The sequence below is a fragment of the Siphateles boraxobius genome, unplaced genomic scaffold (assembly GCF_051911475.1).
Source record: "Siphateles boraxobius isolate OS27281-9 unplaced genomic scaffold, OSU_SipBor_1 19, whole genome shotgun sequence".
NCBI lineage: Eukaryota > Metazoa > Chordata > Actinopteri > Cypriniformes > Leuciscidae > Siphateles > Siphateles boraxobius.
In genome coordinates, this window is record NW_027508799.1 from 31,320,001 (window position 1) to 31,337,873 (window position 17,873).

At 38.9% G+C, this 17,873-nt stretch overlaps 1 protein-coding gene across 10 annotated transcripts in view; it reads right to left on the reverse strand.

Moving 5' to 3' along the window:
• cald1a (caldesmon 1a) overlaps positions 1 to 17,873 on the reverse strand; it is a 48,847-nt gene that overhangs the window by 8,773 nt on the left and 22,201 nt on the right. For 4 of the 10 annotated variants that reach the window (XR_013205394.1, XR_013205392.1, XM_077235009.1 and 1 more), the window contains exons 2-9: positions 17,087 to 17,183; positions 7,395 to 7,538; positions 5,350 to 5,683; positions 5,227 to 5,262; positions 4,893 to 5,138; positions 3,266 to 3,363; positions 1,878 to 2,148; positions 384 to 524 (exon numbers count right to left, since the gene is read on the reverse strand). Coding sequence is in view for 6 of the 10 variants with exons in the window: in XM_077235009.1 (XP_077091124.1) it covers positions 384 to 524; positions 1,878 to 2,148; positions 3,266 to 3,363; positions 4,893 to 5,138; positions 5,227 to 5,262; positions 5,350 to 5,683; positions 7,395 to 7,538; positions 17,087 to 17,160 (1,344 nt within the window). In the remaining 4 variants the exon portion in view is untranslated. Of the gene's footprint in view, positions 1 to 383; positions 525 to 1,877; positions 2,149 to 3,265; positions 3,364 to 4,892; positions 5,139 to 5,226; positions 5,263 to 5,349; positions 5,684 to 7,394; positions 7,539 to 17,086; positions 17,184 to 17,648; positions 17,782 to 17,873 lie in introns of those variants that run through there. The other 6 variants (XR_013205393.1, XM_077235010.1, XR_013205395.1 and 3 more) reach the window with 4 other exon arrangements.

Consider the following 17,873-nt stretch of genomic DNA (forward strand, 5'->3'; position numbering starts at 1 on the left):
TGTTATTATTATATAAATTATGATATTAATATAAAATCTCTTACACGGTGTAAGAAGCTTTTACATATTAAATGTCCTTTTCTGATAACAGTGGTGGCTAATATCAAATTACCAGTTTTTTTGTACAAACAAGAACTCTAGTAGCTATGGTACTTTGGTGGAAAATGGTAACAAAAGGGTTATTCCCTTTAAACTAGTACAGACATGCTTCAGTGAACACCAGCTGCATTAACGCACAATTATCAAGCTGTTCTCCTCCTCATTATGTTTACAAGATATGGCAGATAATTGCTTTTTCATGGGGACAGCGTGTTCCTACGAGTCAGCTGACACTGTCGGGTGATTGACAGCCGTGGACAGAGAGAGAGAGGGTGGCGGCTGACCTTCAGGGAGGATCCTCTGGGACTGACACACTTAAAGGGCTTCCTGGTCTCTCCATCCACAGAATCCTCCTCTTTCTGCCTCTTCTCAGCCGCCTCTGCTCTTCTCTTCTCGATCTCCTCCTTCATCCTCCTCTTCTCCTCCTGAAGAATACAATAAACACACGTTCATCACCTCATTCACATGCTTCATACAAAAACACCACCAGCAGACTGATCTGGGATCTTCACGTCCCAGAAAATGTCCTTCTTGCAATAAATGAGAACGATAATGAGACGCACAACAAAAATCAAGACTGCGTCTATCGTGTCTCTCTGTGGAAGCGTACCGTGAACTGGCAGCCAGCTGAGAAATCATAAAGAAGCCTTTTTACTTACACCACGTTTTTTTTGGCACGACTCGCTAGCATCAGCACGGGGCCTTCTAATCTCTAATTAGTCCTTTTTTCATTTACTGCCTCTGTTCATTAGGAACAAGGAACATATTTGCATTACAATGCTAGGAATGGGCCTCCATGAGGAGGGACGGCTGTGTTTCTTGCCCGCTACTGAGAGATCCAGAGTCTGAAACTCATGTGCACTCATGTGGAACTCACACTGGGTGCGATCACGCTAATGTTCATGTAAATGATGTGGAATTCATTTGAATTACAACTATTCAATACTGAGAGAGAGAGAGAGAGAGAGAATACAACAGTTATTTCACACCACAGCCTAATATCAGATTACAGTTAAAGCTAAGCTAACAACATGATACTTTAAGCATAAGCATACAACACACACAAATACTGGGTAAATGATCTTTTGTTTAATTTTTTTATTTATAGAGTTTTTAAAGACAACCATTCTTGTTAATATTTGTTTCAGTAATGAGACAAATATAAAGTAGTATGCACTACTGTTCAGAAGTTTTCCCCCCCAGAATTCTTTGATGAATAAATGAAAGATTTATTTTCAAACGCCCTTACTGTTAATTTTGATCAATTTAATGCATCCGTGTTGTATACAAGTATTAATTTCACCCATTCACCCCTCTCTTTTGAACTGTACTGTATATTTAACCTATTATGTATATGTGGTTTATATATCCACATTATATTTACTTATATGAGTTTTCAGTTCTCAAAGGACATCGATAAAACATATGCTGCCTTCAATTCTAAGGTAGATAATCTCAATTTACTACACTTGATCTTAGCCAAAAGGCCGAGAAGCGATATAATCTCAACTCAAATTATATTCAATTGACTAAAACTTGTATATCTGATAAAAAAAAGTTGAAATTGCTTAAAAATTATTTTGATGAATTAAAATAATGTAAAAATATATGTTGCCATGACTTACTGATCATATAATTTTACAGTGGTGTTTACAGAAGTCACCTAGTTTTGATGACAGGACCCTCGCGTGCAGAAAAGCGAATCGAGGCAAATTCCACAGCGTCAGTGAAACGGTTACCTGAACAGGAAATGAATCATTAACTTTAAACGAACACACCTCCTCTCTGGCTTTCCTCTCGGCCTCCTCCTGCTTCCTCTGCCGCTCCTCCTCTTCCAGCACCTTCCTCCTCTCCTCCCTCTTTCTCTTCAGCTCCTCCAGCTCCACCTCGGCCTCCTGCTGTTTCTGCCTCATCCTCTCAAACTCCTCGCTCTCCATCTCATCTCTCCTCCTCTTCAGTTCCTCCAGCTTTCTCTCGGCCTCCAAGCGAGCATCCTCGCCGTCTGCCTCGTCTATTTCCGGCGCCTCAGGAGAGCGTAAGCTGCCTCGGCTGTCGCACAGACAAACAGATTCTCACTCGTACAGGTTAAAGGTTCTGTCAACAGCTTTACACATCCATGTTCTTTACGTGTAAAGAAAACCCAACCTATTCACACACAGACTTAGTGATTCAGCACACCCCTGTCTAAGGTAACACAGTCTCCAGTTACAGCTGAGAACAGCCCTCAGGACACAGCAGATCAGGTGACTAGCGTCAAATACCTCATCACGCAAAGCTCTGTACGGAATATAGCTGGACACATAGAATTGTATTTCAACAAGGTCATAAACAGACTAACAGACACGTGGAACGTGATTATTTTATCTGTATGTTAATTTCAACGTTCTGTACTTGCACACAACGGATGAGTTTTTAACGACTGATTGTTATTATGGTTATTGGTGCAGGAAAATGCTTATATTTGTCCCAAATAAATGTTTTGATTTTTTTGCAAGGATTTATGGATACACTGGGTTCTGGTCAAATCCATGGATATTTCTTTAGAAAAGAAAAGAAAAGAAAAGAAACGTACACAGTTAAAGTCCTCAACATTCTATTAAATGTAACTCTCCTCATGTATTTGCATAATGATGCATTTAAAAATGATTGAGCAAATGTAACCTTATAAGTTCACAATGCTGTTGCAGATGAAATATAATAATGGATAACATCGAATAAATATATTTTCGCCATGTTAGATACTGATAATTAATCATTTAAAACCCTTTATCTAAACCTCTCTTCTTAACCATCAGTCTCACACATCTGTCATTTTTGTAGTTTTTCTTCACATTTTTTATACGTCTTTGTAGTTCTAATCGATTCCAAGTCCAATGCGCAATGGGTTGTGGGCAGTATTTGCCGCTGGTGTGTGTGTCGATCTGCACTTCAGATTCTAACCAGAAACCATTCGGGTATCTTTGGAATAATTATTTCAACATACTATGATTTGGGACACTAATTCTAATTTCGATTAAAATTTAGGAGGCATAGTATGCGAATTGGGACGAAGCATTACAGATCTGTAGGCTGCCAAATATGGAATTCTGGGAACTCTAAATTGTTTGGAAAAAGAAAGCCTGGACCATCCTAACACAATCATTAATTGTTTATAATGAGCACTGACCTGAAAGTCCTCTCGGCTTTCTTGTGTTTGAGAGGGCTGTCCTCACACACTCCTCCATTTGGCTGTTTATTCTTCCTCATCATATCTTCATCTTCCATCTGTACACACATAAGCAGAAGTGAGTGATGTGTGGATGTGACATGCATGCGCATGAGAGAGAGACGGAGCGCTGGAAGAGTTTTGGAAGAACAAAATGAAGGTGGTGTTGGTGTATTCACACACAAACGCGCACACACCATCAACTCCCAAAAGACATGCAGCAAGCAGTGAACACACGGTGTGTAACCGCTGATCATTGAGCAGATTTTAAACCTGCATTGTGAAATGCACTGATACTTGTGTGCGCTGGTGAAAACACTACACACTGTGCTCAAATAGTGCCTGGAGTGATTTAGGATTTTGGGGAAGACATGTTATGGCTGCACTCAAAAATAGTAAGACGTGAATTGACTTTTGTATCTAAAGCTATTGTAGACCCCATGAAATTACTTCTTTTTTGTGTTGTTTCATATTTAAAATTAAAACAGGAAGTTGAAGAGTTTAACTTTATATTAAATAGCCAATGATCTACTATTTGCTATTAACTACGGTAGGCAGGTTGTATTAGGTATTGTTTTTCCATGGGGAAAATGGCAATGCCTGTTAGAACAAAATCCAAATCTATATTCTCTATAAATAGAAATATGGTCTCCATTCAACTCAGAAAGTTCCCAACTACCCATTGCAAAATGAATGGCAGTTGATAGCACCTGTTAAAGAAATTTTAGCACCTGTTAAAGAAATTTTAGCATTGACACTTTTTGTTTCTACATCATTTTCTGAGCATCAGACAACCGCTGTCGGGCAGAAACCTTGCATCACATTTTATTCTTTTTTTTTAATCATTACTATTGTTCACCCTTTATGTCTGTCTGTGGGTTTTTAAATTTGTAACCAAGAAGCTTGTGATTTAACCTCGTATCTCCATTGGATCATCAAACTGTCAATTAAACCTCAACCTCTTGCTGCAATCTTGAATGAAGTGCCACACACAGTTTGGACTGTCTCCGCTTGTTTGCAATACAAGGGTGCATTTAAAAATGAATGAGCAAATGTATATACAAGTATAGTGTTTTCTTTACTCAAGAAACACTACATATATAAAGGATGTTTTAATGGATGAGTGGAGAAGAGTGTCTAAGTCAAGTATTTCTCATGACATGAGAAGATCAACGTGACATATGACAGAAAAACTGTGCGCCCACATAGCTAGAGTAAACTTTTTAACCTGTGAGTTTATGAAAATGTAATGCACTGCCTCAGATGCGGCCGCTCTAAATGAAAGACAAAACACTCTATTTCCCGACAAGTAAAGTTTTTAACGATACAAGGTTTCCGCCTGACAGCGACGGAATTGCGTAAGCAAGTCGGCGAAATCAAGGCAGTAAAAGACTTATTTTGAACACGTATATGTGCTAAAGGTTAGCTTGTCGCTAGCATATAGAGGCCTCAAAGTACATGCACAGACTAAATGTCACAAACCTTTGATTTCAAGAGGTCTTTACGAATAAACTTTTCTGTTCATCTCTCACCCAAAATCTAAACCATCCATCCTTATGCAGTCCTCAAAACACAACTAAACTCTTACCAAAGACTGGTCATTTTCTGAAATCTCTGTCTCATATTTCTCAAAGTTTTCTGCCTCTCTCATTTCATCCACTCCATTCTCTGTCAAATCCTCTATCTCACTCTTTTCCTCGTGTACACCTGCAGTGAGTTCTGCGCTGCCATTTTCCACATCCGTCCCCGAAACAACTGCAGAATCATTTACGTCTTCATTTAAAATCACCTCACGTACTTCGGAAGCAGGCAGAGCATCTTGCTCATTATTGTCCTATGAATGGAACTGCAGTCACATGCTTTGTTGCATCAAATGAGACAAAAAAAAAGCCATTTTGGAAAAACAACAACACTTATCATACCTCATCAGGTATTTTAGATATTTCCTCAACGGATTCCTACACGTAAACAAAGTTAAATGCCATAAACAAAACTTAAATGCAAGTTCCTGTGGTCTAACAAACCATACAAAAAGAAATACACACCTGTTCTCTCAAAAAAGACCTCCGTGGCTTTTCCTCCACAACCACCTCCTCCCTCGGGATGAGCGCCTCCTCCTCCTCTTCCACTGGTTTCTCCACCTCCTTGCTGTTGTGCTCCTCCTCTGCCTCGTAGCTGGTGCCGGGCCGCAGACCAGCGCTGCTCTCTGAGGTTTGGCTGGTGTCGTCCTCCTCCTGTCTGTCCAGCGCCTCCTTCATCCTCCTCTGCCTGCGCTCCTCTCTCTTAGCCAGGCGCTCCAGCAGGGCCTGTTCCTCCTCGTCCTCTCCCGTCCCACTGGAGGTCACCACTGAGGTGGATACGCTCTCTGTCACCATAACGCTGGAGAGAGGCAGTGCAAGAAGAAAATACAGACAGCAATATATGACATAAAGAATATTACTAGTGATGGAGGGATATTAGCTTTTCAATTGCAATATCTAGAGAGAAAAGTGGCTGAAAAAAAGTATCATAGTTTTCATAAAAATATTAAGCAGCAACTGTTTTCAACGTTGATAATAATAAATATTTCTTGAGCAGAAAATCCACATATTATAGAATGATTTCAGCAGGATCATGTGACACTAAAGAGACTGGAGTAATGATGCTGAAATTATTAAAATTTGAATATATTTAAATAGAAAACAGTTATTTAAAATTGTAATATTTCACAATATTACCGTTTACTGTGTTTCGATCAAGTAAGATACTTTAAAATGAAAAACCGGAAATCTTACAGACTTAAAACTTTTGAACAGTAGTGCATAAAATATAAAACATAACATACTATTTATATTTTGCATGAGCTACAACATTAACACTGGGGCCAAATAATCAACTAATATTTAGGCCTTACACAACATTACAACCCTAAAGAACGTAATTTGCTTTCTTATTAGCAAAACCTCAACAATGAAAACCTCAAAACCTAAATTGATAGCGAGGAACTTCATTATGGTTTAAAGTGGATCTGCACTCCCCGTTGCCTTTTCTAGGGCTGCATAACCAGCGTGCACAAGGACGTAGACTGCCATAATCCTGCCACTGTAGGTTAATGTAGTCTGACTGCACCACTTGGCAAACGTTTACCCTGCGTCAGCACTACTGACAATAGATGGAGCTATGTCTGGTAACACATCGAGAACAATTCTGGTCTTGTTTGACCGTCTTCTGTGTCCATTCATTGCACAAAGCCTCAGTGTCTGAACATGTCACTGCTTCCGCAATGCTGACACGCTACAGGAAGTTATTTATTAGTGCCGCCCACTAAAGCTGCAGATTACAGACAGAGAGGAAGGCGCAAGAAAACGTTAGTTACATATCGACATTTACATATCGTCCAATCACTGCCAAAAATGTACCTGCTTGTTTTCCATTAAAATGACCTTCCAATTCCTAAATAAAGATACATTTATTTAAGCAAAAATATTAAGTCTTGCATTGTGAAAAGGTCATCAAAATTAAGAGTTTGTGCTTAAAACAAGAAAGAACATCTGTCAGTGGGGTCTGAAAAATAAACTTAATTTAAAGAGTATACAAGATTATTTTCTTTTTTAAACAAACTCACTTTGATTCATTTTTCAGTAAACAAGACTTAATATCTTAAAGGTGTCATATTAAAATATATATATATAAAAAAGTCATATGTTCCTTGTGAACCTCACTTATAAGGTTAATAAAGTTTGTTGCAACAGATTGCAAAAACAAATATATATGAGGAAAAACGATTACTTTCAATCACCATTCTGACCCTCTGTCTAAAATGATCTGTTTTTAAGGGGCAGATTCTTTAAGGTTTGTCAGCAAACGGCCACTGTTATGATTGGCTAACGCCATTGCATAGGAAACAGTATGAAAGCCCGGAAATAATCCGGGTACTTTTTGCCTCCTGTTTTATGAATCCAACGAATTCGGACATACAACTCAGCACACATACTGTTTTTCACCTACTAAATAGTATGGAAGAAGGCATATTTAGACGCAGAGTGAGAAAGAACATTTTTTTATGTAGTGATTTGTAGTACTTCTAAACCTGAGCGTGTCTGTGTTTTACCTGTGGCTGTTGTTGAGCTCCGGGGTCTCAGGTTTGTAGGCCACATCTTCACTCTCCTTACCACGCATTCTCTCCTGACGCGCTCTTCGCCTGCGCTCACGAGCGGCCTCCTCCTCATCCTCCTCACTCCGGCGATATGCCATCCTACACACAGAGTTAGATGTTACACCAGTAAGAGACGGACAGAGTTAGGCCTCAGGTCACCTTGGCACACACAGTCACAGCTGATACTGCTGCTGTTGTAGCTGTCGAGGATGAACTTTCACTGGCTGTCAGCTTTGTGTGTGTGTGTGTGTGTGTGTATAAGCTTTGGCAGCTGATGAGAGGATCCTGACATCATTCAGCCCACATGACAGCTAGGGGACTTTCGTGTATCCTAAATAAAGTTTTCACATCTCTCGGACAAGCTTTCTTCACCTCTCGCTCTCGTGTCTCTTGCTGATGTATTATTTCAAATCCTCAACCCATTCATCTTTGTTGTATGTTTTTTAAAGGACATTTTTACACTACCATTTAAGTTTGGGTTTGTTAATCGAAGTTTATTTCTGTAATGGCAAAGCTAAATTCTCAGCATCATTATTCCAGTCTTCAGTATCACTCATCTCTAACTCTGGGTCATGTCCCAATACCCTTCAAACTGGCCGTTATTAAAGGGTTAGTTCACCCAAAAATGAAAATTAAGTCATTAATTACTCACCCCCATGCTGTACCAACCCCGTAAGACCTTCGTTCATCTTCGAAACACAAATGAAGATATTTTTGATTAAATCTGAGAGGTGGATCACTGCTACATAGGCTGCCAGAGGGAATGAAACTTGACGGCCCAGAAAGTCATTAAAGAACATGTTTAAATATTCCATGTGCCTACAGTGGCTCAACTATAAGTTTATCAAGTGACGAGAATACTTTTTTTCCGAAAAAAAAAACATAAATAACGACTTTATTCGACTACTCCTTTTCTTCCTTGTGGGCCTGAGACGAGAGTTCAAGAGATTTCCACGACGCATGCGCGAGAACTGAACAAGAAGTATTAGAAGAAGAACGTTCTCTTCTCAGTTCTCGCGCATGCGTCGTGGAAATCTCTTGAACTCTCGTCTCAGGCCCACAAGGAAGAAAAGGAATAGTCGAATAAAGTCGTTATTTATGGGGTTTTTTTCGGGAAAAAAGTAGTCTCGTCGCTTGATAAACTTATAGTTGAGCCACTGTAGGCACATGGAATATTTAAACATGTTCTTTAATGACTTTCTGGGCCGTCAAGTTTCATTCCCTCTGGCAGCCTATGTAGCAGTGATCCACCTCTCAGATTTAATCAAAAATATCTTCATTTGTGTTTCGAAGATGAACGAAGGTCTTACGGGGTTGGTACAGCATGGGGGTGAGTAATTAATGACTTAATTTTCATTTTTGGGTGAACTAACCCTTTAAGCCTCTCATTAAGAAACCAAAACTAGATCCAAATGAATGGGCAAAATACAGACCCATTTAAAATCTCCAGTTTTGTCTAAAATACTGGAAAATGTGTTTGCTCAATTATGCTCCTTCTTGCAAAAAATGATATTTATGAAAAATTTCATAGCATTTTCCATCATAGCACAGAAACTGTGCTTGTTTAAATTACAAATAACTTATTTCTAGCTTCTGACCAAGGTTGCATCTCAATACTAGTTTTACTTGATCTTAGTGCTGAGTTTGACATTATAGAGATCATGACATACAAAATGACACTGGTATTCAGGCATTAAGGTGATTTAGATCGTAGCTATAAGACCATTAGCATTTTGTTTATTTAAACAGGGAATTATCCAAGTTAACGTCAGTAAATTATGGATTGTCTGTTTTAGGCCCTCTGCTATTTTCACTACACATGCTGCCTCCTTGGTACTATTATTAGAAAACATGGAATTAGTTTCCACTATTATGCTGATGATACTAAGTAATCGTCACATTTCGTCACGTCCAGATGAAATCTCTAAATTATCCAAGTTGACAGGGCGTGTTAAAGATGTAAAATATTGGATGGCCTTTTATTTCTATTAAATTAGGATAAGACTGAGGTATTATTATTGGACCAAAAACTTGTACACAGAATCTCTTAGAATACAATTTTCATCTAGAAGGATGTACTGTAACTTCATCCTCTACAGTTAAAGACCTGGGTCTAATATTAGACAGGCACTAGTCTTTCAAAAACAATATTTCATATGTTACAAAAACAGCCTTCTTCCACCTCAGAAACAATGCTAATCTACGGAACATGTTATCGGTTTCTGATGCATAAATGCCATTTCATGCATTCATGACCTCTACACTGGATTATTGTAATGCATTACTAGCTGGTTGTCCTGCATCCTCAATAAACAAGCTACAGTTAGTCCAAAATGCAGCTCTAGAGTTCTTACTAGGTCAAGTAAATATGGTCATCTATTATTAAGCTCCTGTGTATTTAACTGATCTTCTATCACCATCACGCTCCATCACGCTCTTTAAGGTCATGAAAGTCTGGAGTTTTGGTAGTATCTATGGGACATCTAAGTCCAATAAAGGAGGAAGAGAGCCACATTTGGCTCCTAAAGTCTGGAATAGCCTTCCTGATAAAGTTCTGGGCTCAGACACAGTCTCCCATTTTAAATCTAGATTAAAGACGCATCTCTTTAGCCAAGCATTCACATAACGCATCTCATAACCTTGCACTCCAGTTATATCAGATCAAATGTGCATGACTATCTATTGTTTGAAATGTTATGAATAGCAGCTTTGTTAATTATTTTCCATTTTCCTTCTATTTCTGTTTGTCAAATTTCACAATAAAATCAGTTGTCATAAAAATGTCAAAAGGAAAAAAAATCTTAATGGTTCTCAAGAAGGCATTTGCTTTTGATTTTTTGGAGAGAAAAAGGCTTAATCTTGACAAAAAAGCCCTTCCTCAGTTTGTGCAGTGATTAGGAATGTGTTCAGGACTGAAAGTAGTGCTCTGTTAACGCCCATGGAAAACCTTGGGGAGAGTGAAATCATATAGAGAGCTGGATTCTTGCTGATTCTGTTGTTCTTTCTTTCCATCTTTCTTGTTCTTGTCTTCTCTCCCTTTGTCGTTACGCTCACAAACCAATCATACCAGACAAACTCAACTGTGTTTATACTCAAGTATTTGTTCTGTAAGGGACCATATAAAATATCTTTCTCTGAGGTTAACATAACATTATTCATTAGAATTTGTTTATGATAATTTTCAAAAAAACATTTCCAATGTCATTGTATGAATGGAATTAACAGTGTTTTGCTGCTCTCTAACATGGGAAATCCAAGGATTTCTGGATGAATTGAGAAAAGTTTTGGACCATGTTGGAAGTCCTGCAAGTTTACCGTATGGTTTTACACTACATCAAACTATTATTTTAACAGATCAATAAAAAAATTATTTCTCTCAATATGAAAATGAATAAAATCCAGAGGGAATTTTCGAAACAACACAGAATGCCTTCAAATCCACTTTAACATTCCAGCCCATCGAGTCCGGACTCTTAGATGAGTTTCTGATCCGATATCCCTCCGGGGAACACCGCCCATCTTCCCTGTTCCATAACCACAAAAATAAATCAGAAATAAAACACGCTGACTGCCTGCTGCAATAACATTCAGGAGGATCTCAGCATTTTTAAGCAGTATAGGAGTTTTGGGGGCATTGCTTTGGTACCTGTAGTGATATGGGATGCAAACCAAGACATCAGCCAAACATGATTTCCATATGGAACACATCATCAGCCATGTAGCATTAATTATTTTATAGTGTGCGCGGTGAGAGCTACGCGGTGAGCAGCATGTTTTATGGGATTCATAAATTCTATAAAGGAAGCCAGGGTTACTGTGTGGGAAATTAAATTGATATGCAGCTAACGTTGCAGCTAATTTGCTCTCATAATAGCACAAATAACAACATGCAGAGCCCATAACCAGGCGACAGCTGAAGTATCAAGGCGGGAAGTATTTTCTTGTAGTCCAAACATCTCAGAAATGTCAATGAAAACATCACACACAGGGCAAAGGCTCTCGAGAGCAATCACAGACTAAAGGGTTGGGAGAGAGACATTTTTGGACCCTGCCAAATCACTGTTCTATTCCCACGCTCTTCCTCTACTTACTGACCCCACACTCATCTCCAATGCCACAGATCCATCCATTCCTTATTTGACCACAGCACAGGATCACCTGCTCTCATTTCTGCCCCAGAACCTCATAGCTTTCAGTAACAGCATCCCTTGAACACATGTATACCCTCAAGCGGGCTTTTCTGTAACCAGCCAGAGAGAAAGAGAGGGTGAGTGTGTTTGGAACGGGCCATTCGTTGAGGATGGGTGTTATTTCCTCAGCTCTTCCTGGCCTCTCATGGGAACAGCACAGATGTGTGGTGCCAAGATGGCTGTAGATCCATAGAGAAAATTAAACTTTATGCACAGTCTGTCCAGCATGTTTTATGCAATAACTCATTTTTTTTAAATGCACAAATAAAATAAAAAAATATATAAAATAATAAGAATTATGGATGGAAACTCCATGCAAGATGTGCATAACATTTCTAAAAATGCACATAAAAGGCTTCACACTAAGGAAATTTCGTAAACATACGAACACAGGGCCCTGTGTACTGTGGAATTTTCCGTATTGATTTTTTACAAGTGTTTTATCTGTATTTTGAATTACGCACCGCATTGCGTTTTGTTTTAAGGTTAAAGGACATGCCAAGTGTAAACATAATAGATAATCTCCTGGCAGATAATTACTTATTTATTACAATTAATAACTTTTTTGTTTTTCTATGGGTTTTTGGAGGTGGATATTTTTTTTTGTGTGCATAAACTACAATCTAAACTATCTACAGTACCATTCTACCTATACCTAATCTAATTCTTAGAAGTAGTAGTAGAAGTGTGACTGGGACTCAAGTCATGTGACTGAATATGTTTAAATGACGGGCTACTATTACCTTCCAAAACTGTCTGACACACTTGAATCGATCACTGTCAAACATAAAGTCCATCAGAGCGCTTTGTTGCAGTAATCTATTACACATGATAAAAGAGCCGCAATGGCTTCCCTATTTACTACATTTTCCATTTTCCTTTCTACTGCAGTTTCTCCAGAAATTACAAATTTGTTCTTTTAAACAATGCAGCTGGAAATGCTGCTTCAGTCACAAATTGCTTTTCGTAATATTCCGATTTTTTTCCCATTAATTAAATTCTTAGCTTGGATGGAATTTTTTTTATTCTGCAGTTGATGCTAAAATAGAAACCGTGGACTGGACAGAAATGGTAGGTTTTGGTAATCATTAGTCAGAACATTCCGTCAGCATGGTGAGTGGGGACACGGAGCCAGCAGTCAAAACATTCCTGTGTGTGTATGCGGAGTATCAATGACCCGACTCCGAGCTGGGACACATCAACCTGTCCCGAGAAAGGCCACTGCAGTCACACAGGAGTGTGTGTGTGTGTGTGTGTGTGTGTGTGTGTGTGTAACTATGCTTGTGTATACATGGTGCTTTAAAAACAGCATGAACCCTTTGACCCTTCAACAGTGCCAGTCATCTCAGAAGCGGCTCTGACCAGCTATTTCTCTAAATGCATAGCAGACCTGATCTATGATCTAGTTGTTATAGTCTCACAGAGCCAGATGTTTGACTATCAGCATAAAGTCTCATTCACTTTGCAGCTTATTCTGGCCATGAACCGCCCACTTAAACAGGAAGGGCCCGTCTGACCTTCATGTAAAATGACTAACCACATTTCATTCTTTATGGATGAAGTTTTGGGGCAGATACATTGGGAATGGAGGATGGATACCACAATAGACCAGGGTTCAGCAAAGCAGCAGTTAATTCAAATAGTGGGTCAGCAGCCTTAGCAAAAAAGACAACATCAAAGATATAAGCCAACAATTGTGGTGTGCTAAATTTCTGTCTATTCAAAAGAACAATTATAGCACTCAGCACAACAAATAGTTGAGGATATCTAGTTGAGTTGCTACTCTTAATGTTGATTCAAAGTTTCACTGTCATAAACCTTGCAAACTTTTCCAAATCCAGCGACTATTTGTTCCTTAAAAACACATTGTTTGCAGTTACTTTTAACTCTTCCCCCATCAGTGGTAAAAACAGCAGAGAAATCTTGTTTTTGTCAAAGACTACATTTGATCGGACACAGAATGATGATCAAAACATAGATGGAGTAGATTGAGTCCATCAATACCTTCAAAGCTTCACAGTCCCATACCTCTTCCAGGGTCAACATTTCATTCAGTAATGTTAGGCCGTTTTGATTTATATGCTGTTGAATGTTTGATGATTGCATTATTTTACATGTGCGTAAGCAATGCTTCAGCTGCTTGTTTCTGCTTAGTCTTCACATGTGTTTCAATCCGGAGATTCTATACTCTTTCAGAAGATGTGTAATAGCGACCCCTACCGTATAACAGTGAAAATGTGGATTGCTGGAAAATTCTGTCAATGGTGGGGAAGCGTTGTGTCATAAATGAAGGAAAATTCTGTTAATGGCAGGGAAAGATTTAAACACGTTTCTTAACAAACTGATCAAAGCCTCTACATCTCGACTCCTGGAAATGTAATAGAAGTCAGACAATCAGATTCGAGTTTGTAATTTTGAGAAATGCATACATCTATGCAATCAGCATCAGACAGTTTTGTCTATGATAACGCTGTATTTGCATCCTATCTGATGTGAAAGTGTAGCACATTTTAGAGTCAAAAGTAATGCATACAGTACAGACAAAAGACAGAACACACAGACTCCTTCTCTCGCACACTTTTCCTCTCCTGTCATTTTCAGCAGTTGAAACACTGGCACGTCTTCCAGAAGGAAAAGACTGGCGCACATCAAGCCATCATCACCTAATGGAAAAGCAGCTGGACTCGGATGCTAAGCTGCTCCTGCGTCTATATGCGTTATCGGACTTTCTGTTTTTCCGCAATCGCATCAGCGCCGAGCCAACATCTGCCTGCTCGCTGTCCCTCTGCTTGCACTGAGGACCGTCTGGAGATGGAGCGCATCCCAAATCACTGCCAGTAAACACTTTTAATGTAGAGACATTTGGCAAAGCGGGATGACACATGGTTTTGACTAGTTCAATTACCGCCAAAGAGTAAAAATTGATTGTTACAGCATCTTTGCATAATGAAAGTAATTTAATAGAGCGTTTTAATCTTTTATCACTAACTCGAGCAGGCAAAGAGGAGCGGGCGAAATTCTCCACAAGAACATAAACACAAGATCACATTGTGTCGTAGAGCTGAACGGGTTGCATTTGTAACTTTCTGCCAAATGCGATACTTGGCATAGGAAACCCAATTCCACCCGTTCAGAGGTTTATAACATATAGCCAAAAAAAGCATTTGTTTTATGCTATGCTGTAAAATATAATGGTCCCTAATCTGTGCGTCATCAGCTTTACGCTTCCGTCCTACGATTAGGTGAAAAATGTCCCATATATCTTAAATCATGAAAAAGAAAAGCATTCCTGCTTCATGGTAACACGGTTTGGAGGAAACAGGAAAGCCGTTGCAGACGGGAAGCTGACACTCGAAACTAACTGTACACCAAGTTACTCTGGTCTAACATCCTAGCCAATGATAATAGAAATAACTGTTGCTGTGAAAGATATTGATTTAGAGCTGATTTATGCAATCCTATGCTCTCCTGCAATGATAATAAGCTTGATTTGCATTATTAGCCATTAACCATAACTCTTTTTGACAGGAACATAAATGTTCAAGAAACAGCTGTTGTCTGTGTTTGCAGAAATGCACAGCGCTTAGCCTCAGAGATAATCTAGCCTGATGCAAAATGGCTATTTGGGTCAGTGCCTCCTGTTTTTACATGAGCGTCACTTTGCCTTAAATGGTCAAGAGGATTGCAAAAGTGCCAGTCCGTTGATGTTTAATATTTGTTACGTTAACACCAGATTTCTGCTTAAATAGCAGACTCCATCATCACAGAAAAAGAAAAAGATGAGCTGATAGCGCAATCTTTGGGCCACAAAAGCATTAAAACAGTAATTGTGATTACAAATTTTTCATATTTTTTCCCACAATGAGAAGAATGATTAAGAGTTAGGAATGTAGGAAATACATGCAGGAGCATACATTTATGAATCTTACACTATTGTAAATGTGATAATATTTGAATACACAAAAATAGAGCCGTGGCAGATTTTGGCATTTGCGGGTCTCGCCACAATAATAACCAATAGTTTGCAATCCAGAAAGATAGGGAGTATAAACAACTAAATTTTGTCCAGGATACTCTGTTCCACACAAGTGAAGAATATAGAGACAAATGCTGTCAAGATTCAAAAATAACACAAAAAGCATCATAAAAGTATCACTGAAGTAGTCCATATGACTCCATTTGATAACTTAAATTTAAGTTATTATACACTGAAAATCTTCCCTTTCACCACCGTCCTCATATTGCATTCAAACTTCAGTATATTAAAATTTGTTTGATGTGATCAATGCCACCACTGACACTGCTGCAGCTCTTAAATATTCATATATTATGCCAGATGCAAAGATAAACCACAAACTACAACTTTGTTGTCTCTTTCTCACATAAAGTTATTGTATGGCCTTAGAAAAGAAAATAATATGAATTGGAATATAGTTTGAATAGCTATATTGCTATTCAATATAGCATCCCCTGGTCACTAGCTGTGTTAGCATTCACCTATTTTAAGTCAAATGTTGGGATATCATATTGCATAAAAAAAAAAATAGCTGGATGGCAACACCAAGATATGAAAAATTGTTAAAATGTGCGTAACCCCCCCCCCCCCCCCATAAGATAACGTGTATAAACTATGATGAAAACACATATACAGAATACATTTCATTGTACAGCTTATCTCAATGTTGATCATTCTGAAATACCAGAGCCAAAGTCTGTCATCAAAATGGTTGGGTACAATAACCTCCCAGAACTCTCACGCGGTTGCATTCCCAAACACCAGGTGTCCAAACGCAAGATAACATGACTATTTAATTTCTTCAGTCATTTATGATGGATGTAACAGTAGCTTTCCTGATTCCAGTAACTTCCATTTCTATTACAGATTGTTGTGCTAATTTCCCAGGAAGTGACGATTTAGTCACTTTGTCATTTCTCTTGAACACATGGGATGGAAACTGTGCTTCATTCACAAATGTTTTATGAGATATTCCAATTCTACATATGAGTTACATTATGGATGGAAACACAGCTACTGTTTGCTTTCAGTATATGAAAAAGAGCATCAACATTCTTGATATTTTGTGTTTCACAGATAAAAGAGAATCAAATAGGAACAGCTTGAGGGTTGGTAAATCATATGAGAGGACTTTCGTTTTTGGGCAAACTATCCCTTTCACAACTGCCTTCTTTAATAATATTAAATAAAACTGAGCATTCACTTAATCCCCCCAAAAAGATTCTGGAACAGAAAACACATTAAAAAGCATTTTTAAATCTTGCACGAATGCACAAAGACTCATTTGGCCACAGAGCAGTCACACAGTTTCCAAGCTGTCATGTTTTAGCAAGGTGAACAATCTTTACAAGCAGTGGCTGTGCAATCAATCTGATGATCTCAACCTCATTAACAGCCTTCGGTTTACGTTGCAAAGCGAGCATTAATGGCGCCCACGTTACCTCTCGGCTTCCAGACGCATCTCCTCCCGTTTCTGTCTCCTGAGCTCCCTGCGCCGTTCGAAATCATCATCCATGCTTCAATCCTGTGAGTATGACCCTGGAAAACAACAGAACATGTGTGTCTTTTAGTCTCACGCATGAACCTTACATGTACATTAACTCACAGAATCCTCTGTTAAAGACTATGGTTGAGTACGTCTGGAATCCACAGCTGCTGTGAGTATTTGGTTAACCTTTTCACAAAAATCACGCATTCCCATATGCAAGACATTTACAGTCAATCTTTTCTCCCGACATCAAACAGATCACAAGTTTGTTTTCATAATACCACTTAAAATGGAAATTGTGGGAGAGAAAGAGAGAGAGAGAAAGAATGAAGAAAAAAGAGAGAGGGAGAGAGAATGGGTGAGGAAAAGATGTTAGCACAGGATGTCCACTCAGTCAAGCAGAAAGACTCTGACTAAATATACTGCATGGTACATAGTGGAGGAACCCAGCCCACCCAGGAGATATAGAGCCGCTGTCATTAATCTCAGCACTGTGACGCTTCAGACCGCCCTACCTTCACTTTAGTGATGATGACCTCTGGAACATTTTAGCTTTCAAAACATAGCAGAAATTCACTCTCTCTCGTCTCGATAACACTCCAACTCAAAGAGTATTTCGGGCTCTTTCTCTCTCGCTGCAGCTGGGCCAAAGCCGGCCTCTTCCTTTCCCATTTTTTCACCCTCCCTACTTTCCTCCATTTTCTCCCTCCCATTATGGTGCAAACTCACAATCACGGCCG